We start from the raw sequence: 11,163 nt of genomic DNA, 5'->3' as shown, positions 1-11,163 counted from the left end.
AAACCGGGGTGTCTAAAGTTTTGCTTTGCCAATTAAATGTAGGTTAAAGTGTGAAATGTTTAAAGACAGCCTACAGCTCAATGGTAGCTTACCATTATGCTTCAGTACAAAGCAGCCATAAAGCTCCCATGAACGTAATATTCTGATATGGGGCCAATAAAAGGAGACACAACGGCACCGATGGCTCAGACACAGGTTCTGTTCGGAAGCAGGGTTGATGTGGGTTACCAAGCGCTGTAGTTTCATGTTCCTTTGTTGGCCAAGAAAAAGATTCGCCCAGAACAATGAAGATTTGGAAACAGTCTGTTTTTAATGAGAAGGCAAAAGAACACGCAGGCACCGTCTGATTGTGTGCAACATTCACTGGGTTAAAAAAGGCCCTGGGGACATGAGACTGCTGCTTGTCTCCCGTGATTTTGGCAGGACGCTCCGCTTTGAAGGTGAATGTTTGCGCCTTTGGAGCACCCACACGGCAAAGGAAAGCCTCGGCAACCAGAGACGTGCTTGATGGAAGACAGGTGAGCCTGCCACACCCATGTCTGAGCTTTACAGTCCTAACAAACCCCTGACATCAAGTTTTTTCTTTAGACGACATGAAAACACTGTGAGAACATTACACTGGAGAGAAATGGTCAAGACAATGAATGCAGGTTGCTCGATTAAGGCCATTTGACTGAGTTTGTTCCAAAGTAAGGAGGCTGATCTCAAACGACACAAATACATTTTTTTTACACACATACACTCAACACAATTACACAACATTCAGCGTTTGCACTGATCCAGGTCCGCCTCCATTGGCCTGGACTGCATTTGACGCTTTGAGAATTCCCGCTTTAGTCGACGAGTGAAGACCAGACTGCCAGACTCGTCCCTGGCCAAGCTACAAGCCCTTCAGGGGTGGAAGGTGACACTTGGCAGCTCGCTACGCACCAGCAAGCAGCACGGGGGTGACATTTGGAGCCTCAATGAAAGGAGTGAGGCGACACACGTGGCGTCTTTTCAAATTACAGGACTGGTAGGGAATGTAAAAAACGAAAAAGCGAGGCACTCATTTGGCAGTGGAAAAACCCCAAGCAAACAAAAAGGTTAAATTGGACTTAGTTTGGGACAAACTGATTGGTCAACTGACAGTCGGGTCTTCAAAGGAGGATGATGTGGATTGTTAAAGATGTACAGCACATACATGCACGCACATGCACACACGCACAACGTCGTCATCTTCCACTCCAGCCTCATACGAAACATCTGATACTTCTTGGGGCGTGCAAGAAGAAGAGGCCGGCGGCTGAGACATTTGCTGGCGGAAGGCTTGAGTTGGGCCCAGCGGGGTGGAGAGGCGCGACCGCAACGTCGACGTAGGTGGTGGAGGGATTGGATGGGGGGTGGGGTGGGTCGGGCGGTTTGGGGTCAGCCTGTGGTCTTCAAATGTTAAAACTCCTCCTGCTCTTCAGAATCCGGTATCTCAAATCCCTCCTGCAGGAAGAGAACAATGACATTGTTGTCTTTCAGGACCGTACCTCCCCCAAAATCCATTCTACAAATGTAACACCATGAACTAGTTACAATTTGCACGTGTGTGCGCACGCGTGTCGATGCATTCCAATTTCCCCTTAAAGCGTAATAATGGCCACGGCTGGACCCTGCAACAGATTACAGTGGAACCTCGGCCAGCGTGTGACACCTGTTTGTGTACGTTTTCTGGTTAGCGTACAGCTTGTGTTATTAATATAGTGCATGAGTACAATGAGTTCTGAAGGTTTCTGTTTTGGGATGTTTTGTTTTTTGTTTTTTTTTATCAACATCCTGTTAGTACAGCAGAATATTAGGGCTACATTAAAAAAAATCGGAGAGTTCAAGAGTAAAGTCCCCAGTTTACGAGGAAAAAGTCAATAAAAGTTTAAGAATAGAAAGAATAACGTTGAAAATTTGACTACTAAGTATGTATTGTAACTCAGATTGCTCCCACATTGTGCGCTTATAGGTGTTGCTGTGGCAACAGACCCACGCTTTTACCTTGGAACAGATTTCCACTAGTGGTCTGGCAGGGTGTCCAAAGTGGCGCATGGGGGCCAACATAATTTAACATTAATAACAAAAATGTTAATTGAAAAAAAAAAGTTGTCAAGTTGTCATAGGAATTTGAAAAGAAAGATATTTATTGTATATGAATACCATCATTAGAGTTGCTTGAAAGGTGCAACCAAAAGACGTATTCATGTTTTTTCAACCCAAGCCCTTCCTCCCAAGGACGTAGTATTTCTATGTCTTACTTCTGTTTTGCATGGGAGGCACAAAGAGTTGATGATGCAACTCCACAATAAAAGAAATCATGGTTGGTGCAGTTTCAGGCCGAAAAAAAGGGTACATTTTATAAGAACTCTGCCTGCATCTCTCCCACTGAAATCCATCCTTTGCAGCAACCAGGAAGTGAAAAGACATCTTGCCGTGTAGCGCCAAGGAGGTTACGCATGGAAGGGAATTTTTAACCCGTATACATGCATGCACACCTTCTTCCTCCTCTTTTCTCTTCAGGGGTCGCCACAGCAAACCAATCTCCTCCATCCAACCCTGTCTTCTGCTTCTGTCTCTCTCATGTCCTCCTTCACTACATCCATAAACCTCCTCTTGGGTCTTCCTCTACGCCTCCTACCCGGCAGCATCCTTCTACCAATATATGCACTCTCTCTCCTCTGGACATGTCCCAACCATCTCAGTCTGGCTGATAACTGACTTTATCTCAAAGAACTCTAACATGTAATGTCCTTCTGATGTACTCCTTCCTGATCCTATCCTACCTTTATCCTACCTTTACTTACATTATTATTATTTATTTAAATTATTTAAATTATTTGGGCAATTTACTGTTCACGCTGCACTTTACATTATGTTGTTCATATTTGGTGTCTATTCTATCTATTTATTCTCCACATTATTATTATTATTATTATTATTTATTATTACTTATCTTCTTTTGTGTCTGTTATTATATGGGAGCCAGGCAACGACATTTCGTTGGCAATTTCACTACTGTGTTTTTGTACAATGACAATAAAGGGAGTCTAAGTTCATGTTGTGCCATGGTTGTTTAGACATTGTGGCTAAATATATATGGCTACATTTGTGTCAAAGTTCTACCTGAAATGTATCTTTTTTTTGAGAAGTGATATCTCGCTGAAACTGTTCTACAATGTTGATGACTGAAGAATGGAAAAAAGTGGAAACAAACTTTTTTCTGATGAAAGTCTATACCCTTTCTTTTGGTATCTACCATGTCTATTCTGTAGGGCTTGATAAATCCGTCCAAATCATGAAAAATGTAATGCTGTACCGAGAGGGACAGCTTTTTTCAAAAGCTTCTTGTTTAATGTTTACATGTGGGAACATCGTGGTGCTCAACCTCAGTGCTTCTACAGCTTACGCATGCATGGTAGACCAACAAAGCACTCACGTCTGTGGCGTACAGGATGTCCACGATCCTTTGCAGCGTGCGGTCGCCCTGGCCTTCATTCTCCTGGCAAATCAACTCAATGTTCCTCAGCTTACCAAAATAAAAGTCTCGCTCCTTCTCCATGTCCTGGATGGTGCATTTCAGGACCTCGACCTGTGGACGAGGGAAATGTCAACTCGACACAAGGATGAATGTTATGGGTTTGTTTGGCGTGTGTGTCATTTTTTTTACTTCATTCAGTAGCTCCGCCCTCTCGTCATCAGCTCCTGCACCACCAGGCTTCCTGGTGCTGACGGTTGACACCTTGGGCGCTACCTTGGCAACAGGCGGCCTCTGAGGAGCTGAAGAGACAAAAGGGAAGGGGGGGGGGTTTCAGCAACAGAACCGAAAAACCTGTCTTGCTTTTGGTGAGCTGCGGCCTAACCCTGACTGATGGTCTTCTTCGGGGGTTTGCTGAGCGCAGACATGGCGGCGTTGGCGGCAGGCGAGGCGTCTTGTCCTTGCCTCGCCTCCAACGGGTCATAAACCCGTTCTTCATAGTTGGCGTCAAAGAACTTTTTGAACCACTGCACAAACTCAAAGTTGTCTTGGAACTTGCCCTTGACCAGTTTGTCCACGGGGATGATCTAAAAGACAAGCAGGAAGCAGGAGGTCACTGACGCGCCAACTCAGGTGGTCCAGGGTCTAACACCATCTGACAAGATCACTTCACAAGAAAACAAACAGCAGCTTCACGAATAAAGTTTAAATATTTGGGGAAAAAAGAAGAAAAGTCAATTTTATGGGGGTAAAATTGTCATTTTAGTAGCATACAGTGCAAAAAATAAAGAAAAAAATACTTTTAATGACAACTTCTCATTTTGGAAACATATACAGTGAAGAAAATAAGTATTTGAACACCCTGCTATTTTGCTATTTCTCCCACTTAGAAATCATGGAGGGGTCTGAAATTTTCATCGTAGGTGCATGTCCACTGTGAGAGAGATAAACTAAGAAAAATCCAGAAATCACAATGCATGATTTTTTAACAATTTATTTGTGTGATACAGCTGCAAATAAGTATTTGAACACCTGTGTATCATCTAGAATTCTGACCCTGAAAGACCTGTTAGTCTGCCCATTAGAAGTCCACCTGCACTCCATGTATCATCCTGAATCAGATGCACCTGTTTGAGGTCGTTAGCTGCATAAAGACACCTGTCCACCCCATACAATCAGTAAGACTTTAACTTGTAACATGGCGAAGACCAAAGAGCTGTCCAAAGACACCAGAGACAAAATTGTACACCTCCACAAGGCTGGAAAGGGCTACGGAGCAATTACCAAGCAGCTTGGTGAAAAAAGGTCCACTGTTGGAGCTATCATTAGAAAATGGAAGAAGCTAAACATGACGGTCAATCTCAATCGGAGTGGAGCCCCATGCAAGATATCACCTCGTGGGGTCTCAATGATTCTAAGAAAGGTGAGGAATCAGCCCAGAACTACACGACAGGACTTGGTCAATGACCTGAAAAGAGCTGGGACCACCGTTTCCAAGGTTACTGTAGGTAATACACTAAGACGTCATGATGTGAAATCATGCATGGCACGAAAGGTTCCCCTGCTTAAACCAGCACATGTCAAGGCCCGTCTTAAGTTTGCATATGACCATTTGGATGATACAGAGGAGTCATGGGAGAAAGTTTTATGGTCAGATGAGACCAAAATAGAACTTTTTGGTCATAATTCCAATAAGCGTGTTTGGAGGAAGAAGAATGAAGAGTACAATCCGAAGAACACCATCCCTACTGTGAAGCATGGGGGTGGTAGCATCATGCTTTGGGGGTGTTTTTCTGCACATGGGACAGGACGAGTGCACTGCATTAAAGAGAGGATGACTGGGGCCGTGTATTGTGAGATTTTGGGGAACAACCTCCTTCCCTCTGTCAGAGCATTGAAGATGGGTCGTGGCTGGGTCTTCCAACACGACAACGACCCGAAGCACACAGCCAGGAAAACCAAGGAGTGGCTCCGTAAGAAGCATATCAAGGTTCTAGCATGGCCCAGCCAGTCTCCAGACCTGAACCCAATCGAAAATCTTTGGAGGGAGCTCAAACTCCGTGTTTCTCAGCGACAGCCCAGAAACCTGACTGATCTAGAGAAGATCTGTGTGGAGGAGTGGGCCAAGATCCCTCCTGCAGTGTGTGCAAACCTGGTGAAAAACTACAGGAAACGTTTGACCTCTGTAATAGCAAACAAAGGCTACTGTACCAAATATTAACATTCATTTTCTCAGGTGTTCAAATACTTATTAGCAGCTGTATCACACAAATAAATTGTTAAAAAATCATGCATTGTGATTTCTGGATTTTTCTTTTTAGTTTATCTCTCTCACAGTGGACATGCACCTACGATGAAAATTTCAGACCCCTCCATGATTTCTAAGTGGGAGAAATAGCAAAATAGCAGGGTGTTCAAATACTTATTTTCTTCACTGTATTATGGGAATAAAATCAGGGAAAAAAGTTGCAATTGTATGAGAATAAACTCATAATAAAATAATCCAAAAAATTTTCATTTTAGTAGCACACGGTTGAAATATGTATTTTTTGAAATCCTAATATTGTGACGGATCGGCGCAGCCTTGGCAGTAATGCGGCCGCTGTACTGGACTGTCGTGAAGAAAAGAGAGCTGAGCCGGAGGGCAAAGCTCTCAATTTACCGGTCGATCTATGTTCCCACCCTCACCTATGGTCATGAGCTTTGGGTCATGGCCGAAAGAATGAGATGGCGGATACAGGCGGCTGAAATGAGTTTCCTCCGTAGGGTAGCTGGACTCACCCTAAGAGATAGGGTGAGGAGCTCAGTCATCCGGTAGGGGCTCAGAGTAGAGCCGCTTCTCCTTCACATCAAGAGGAGTCAGTTGAGGTGGCTCGGGCATCTAGTCCGGATGCCTCCCGGACGCCTCCCTGGTAAGGTGTTCCTTACTGGATGCCCAGCCGGGAAAAGGCCCCGGGGCAGACCTAGGACACGCTGGAGGCATTATGTCTCACAGCTGGCCTGGGAACGCCTTGGTGTCCTCCTGGTGGAGCTGGAGGAGGTGGCCGGGGGCCGGAAAGTCTGGGTTTCCCTACTGAGACTGCTGCCCCCCCGACCCGGATAAGTGGAGGAAAATGGATGGATGGACGAATGCGTTACACAAATTCTGCCCTCTGCTGGCTGGCTGGAGTAGTGCATGTGTGTAGGGGTTGATGAAAAACTCTGAAGCCACTTCAGGGTTGGCCATGATGTGCTAGGTTATTCATTAGGGGTGAATGAGCACGGTCTGGCCGATATGATGGAATGATGACATCATACCAATAAAACCGTTTTAAAAATGGCGATGTCTCATGTGTCTGAATATAGTGCACTGGCCACAGCAGATGGCTCCTGGATTGTGCATCTCCTGAAAGTAGTGACATGCTCATACTAATGTCATGATACTTGATTAGGACTAATCAACAGGTCCTCCTTAGAAGACTCTTTTATGCACAACAATGAAGAGAGCCAGCAGCAGGAAGCAACCACACAACCGCCTGCCACTAGAAAACCTTCCTCAATTCAAGAACAACTCGATCCACACTCACTTTGTCGACGTTCATCTTCTTAAAAGCAATCTGAAGGAGCTTGTAGTTGTGAATGTACTCGTGCTCCAGTTTGGCGGCAAACTTGACCCTCTTTAGAGGCACGGAGCCCGGGAACATCATGTCCATAAACTGGCAGTAGGCAGCACCTGCGTGCACACAAATAAAGTCACGTCACCATCTGGCACCAGCGTGTGTGAGGCTCCTTTGGTGGAGTGACTTGCACGGTGAAAAGTAGAAGTAAAAGACCACCAGAGTCTGGCTTTGTCTCAATTCATGCACTTCTGGACTTAGTACGCTTAGCAATAGCATGAGTGCATTCACAGCTACTACCAGCCTCTGTGAATGTGTAGCTTCAAACACAGACTCAAGTGGAAAGGTGCCTTGGGCAGCAGAGCCTTCGTCCTGACAGTCGATGCTTACAGAGGCGTTATGTGGTTATGGTTTCATTCATCTTGAACAAGCAGTCAAATTACACACATAACAATTCCACATGTCCGTACTTGGTAGCTGTCTTGGCTACCACGCAGAACGAGAGATATGGGGTGTCCAAGTTTGCAGCCAGTGGCCACTTTGATATTTTGTAAAGCTACTTCAAGACAAAAAAAAAAAACTCTCTCAGCTTTGTGATAAAAAGGTGGAAAAGCCTATGGATAGTATCACCTTTGCTCTTTAGATGTTTTTATTCCATTGTCCAAATATTTCACCGTTTTTCTTCAATATTATTTTTAAACGTTCTTTAAGGAATATTGCCACTTTGTTCCCAATACATTAATAATAATAACTGGATAATAATAATAATAATACTAACTGGGGGTAGCAGAGATGAGGATGCTGAGGTTCTCATTGGGAGTGACCAGGATGGATAGGATCAGGAAGGAGTACATCAGAGGGACATTACATGTTAGAGTTTAAAGTCAATTATCGGCCAGACTGAGATGGTTGGGACATGTCCAGAGGAGAGATGGTGAATATATTGGTAGAAGGATGCTGCCAGGTAGGAGGCGTAGAGGAAGACCAAAGAGGAGGTTTATGGATGTAGTGAAGGAGGACATGAGAGAGACAGATGCAGAGGACAGGGTTGGATGGAGGAGATTGGTTTGCTGTGGCGACCCCTGAAGGGAAAAGCCCAAAGAGAAAGAAGAAGATAATAATAAAATGTAATAATTTGGGCTGTCAAAAATAACACGTTAGCGGCGGTAAAACATTTTTTTCAATTAATACATTAACATTTTTAGCGTAATTAACACGTGCCCCAGAGCGGGTCGGTGGAGCAGTGGAGCGTCCTCACAGTCCCAGAGCCTGACACTGTTTAACAACTTCATTCTGACCAGAACACACACTGCAATACAATCAGATATACACTATGTACTATATACTGTATGTATCTCCATCCCACGTCTCTACTTCCTCCTTTCTTTCTGTCACATTCTCAGTGCAAGAATGCCAGATGCATTCAGGGACACTCCAAACATCACAATAACGGCTTAATGCGTGAGTGTTGCGATATTAAATAATGTAAATTTAGCAGCATAGAGTTAAAATATCAGGACATTTACCAAAATTTAAGAAAAAAAGATTAAAGTTCATACTAGTAATACACTTTAATACATATCACAGTGGTCCTCACAGGCTTTCATTTTCAGGTTGGAAAAGTCTTAGCACCCCTGACCTCACTTGACTGCTGGCAAACATTTCGCTGCACTTCTCTGTCAACGCACTGAAAAGGCCAAGCCCAAGGACCAAAGTGCATCAACCGAGGTGTTGGAGAGCAGGAAGGGCCTCTGCGGCGTGACAAAAGCTTTACTGGTCTGACTACTTTCATGTGGCTTTCAACACTGGTGCCGTCGTGTCAGGTGACACGTGAAGGGCGCCACAGATGCCCTCGACAGCTCTCACCTGAGCACAACATCTCGATCTTGGTGAGGTTCATCTGCAGGGACTCGTTGATCCAGACGAGCATGTCGTGGCGACTCAAGTTGTCGCTGGTCACAGAGGTGGAGTAGACGTTCACAGCCATTGTCGGTCAGCAGGTCGCTGGGGGGGGACGTGAGAGGACGCCAAAGTTTTCCCTCACAAATTTAGACTCATGACAGCAATGCAAACAATAACCCATTCTTGCCCTAAGCGGAAGTGATCATTCCCTATCCACCAATCAACACGTGTTGGTGTGTCTCTAGCTCCGCCCCTTTCAAACAAGCACAGATAAATGTTGGATTTGCTCCTAAATATTTATACTTAAGTTTTTAAAAAACGCATCACTTACATTGGAAGTGGGTGTTTGGTACAAAGTACAGAGCAGTTATGTATCACCGTTTCAATTGCTCAATTTAAAAATACAGGACAATTTAACTATATTTACAAATACACTTATTTATGGTGCAGAATGAGTTAAAAGGATAATCTACGTTTTTTTAAAAATCCTTTTGCATTTGTAGTCGATACGATACGGTACGATCAGCAGACTACACTGGAATCGACAAATCCTAATTGGATCGATTCCCCCGCCGACCGATGTTACAGGGCATCTGTCATGTCCTCGAACACCATAATGCGGCCATCTTTCCCTCTATAGTTTTCCCAATGGAAAACGTCAACATTCCCAAATCAATTACCAATAGTTATTTCAATGAGAAGATGTTTTTTAAGATTTTGGCAAAAGGCCCAGCCTAGCCAACAACGCTCGAGATTGCTAGTCGGCTAGCGCTCATGCTAGCATAGCATCGCAACAGGGTATTATTACCACGAGACTGTTGACAGCATCATCATATAAAATGGTATTTCGGTAATGTTGTAAACAGATGTTCGTCTAATGTCCACCCAGGATGAGCTATACTATGCAAAGAAAAATGACATTTGTCTCGCTGAGAAACAGCACCGGCTAACGTGAGTCAGCCGGCCGGCCTTTTCACTTACTATTCATGACTCCCCCGGAAAATATATTCCCATTCATTATTTTTATTTATTCATTAGAGAAACGCACATTATTTACTTTAGCATATGTAATCAACCATTATTTTTAGTATTTCTTGTGATAAGCTGTGTCATTTTAACAGGGAGGGACAAAAAGCGCGGATTAGTCGATGCTGCAAGCCGCCGCTGTGGGCCTCCCGTCAGCGGACAAACTCAGCCCATTACCCACCTTAAAGTCAAAAACTCTGCTGATTGTCTCCTAAGATGTTCGGTCCAAGTCCAAGCGGAAGAAAAGACTCAACTGCTGTTTTCGTGTTTTTTGTTTTTTTTACTCCTTCCCCTTTTATTTGTTCTTCGTGGTGTTAAACGTCAGCTTGATTACACTTTACCGCCATCTTGTGCTCCGGAGTGGACACACTCAAAATAAAAACAGTTATACTGTGCAATGCTTAGAAATGAAAATACTATTGCTAGTATTAAATACCCAAATACAGGATGACCTCTCTTCTTCAACTTTGTTTGTATGCAGTCCAGTATTTATTAAATATACACAATTTTTTTTTATAATGTGCAGAATTTATTTTGTCCACAATTTAACATAAAATAGACATTAGTATACTGTATTAATATGATACAATATTTAATGTCAGACTGAACCTGAAGTGTATCCACTCTGTGCTGTCATCCCCCACTGCTCCAAAAACACAGTAAAGACATCAATAAAACATGTAAAAAACAAATAAACAATGAAATGTAAAAAAAAATGGGGTGGGTGGGGGGACTTTGGGGACAAAACACAAAGCTTCCGTCAAATATTTTAATGTGTAAGAAGTGTGATTTTCCTTCAACAATAAAATCGGTAAATAGTTTAAATAGTTCCTTTTGCTTGCATGGTGATATTAAGGGGAAACAGCAACAAAGGACGACTCTAGGCCTTCCCATATTAGAAGACAAAAAAAAGATACACTGTAGTATCCATTGTGTACAGTTGACCCAGTCACTTGTAATGACTTTGCTCTTCAGGGGGTCAACAGAACGTCAATGGTGCCCCAAAAAATGACATGGTTTGTCTTCCCTGAGAACATACAAATGTACATGTAAGTGATGGAAAAGCCTGATCATGCAACAACAAATATGGTTGTTGTTTCTCACGTGGAAAGTCATATGGTGGTGACACAAACCTGTACAAAAAAAACCAAG

At 43.6% G+C, this 11,163-nt stretch overlaps 1 protein-coding gene across 1 annotated transcript; it reads right to left on the bottom strand.

Moving 5' to 3' along the window:
* Nucleotides 1–285: 285 nt before the first annotated feature.
* mapre1b (microtubule-associated protein, RP/EB family, member 1b) lies at nt 286–10,347 on the bottom strand. The gene is made up of 7 exons (XM_058050847.2): nt 10,193–10,347; nt 8,950–9,087; nt 7,054–7,199; nt 3,873–4,074; nt 3,680–3,789; nt 3,449–3,601; nt 286–1,473 (listed from the first exon to the last, which is right to left on the bottom strand). Exons 2-7 carry the CDS (start codon nt 9,068–9,070, stop codon nt 1,429–1,431), a joined length of 777 nt encoding a protein of 258 aa, XP_057906830.2. The 5' UTR covers nt 9,071–9,087; nt 10,193–10,347; the 3' UTR covers nt 286–1,428.
* Between the last annotated feature and the right edge of the window lie 816 nt (nt 10,348–11,163).

Source organism: Doryrhamphus excisus, linkage group LG15 (assembly GCF_037039965.1).
Source record: "Doryrhamphus excisus strain RoL-2023G ecotype Guam linkage group LG15, RoL_Dexc_Guam_v1.1, whole genome shotgun sequence".
Lineage (NCBI taxonomy): Eukaryota > Metazoa > Chordata > Actinopteri > Syngnathiformes > Syngnathidae > Doryrhamphus > Doryrhamphus excisus.
This window is presented reverse-complemented; position numbering and strand designations above follow the sequence as displayed.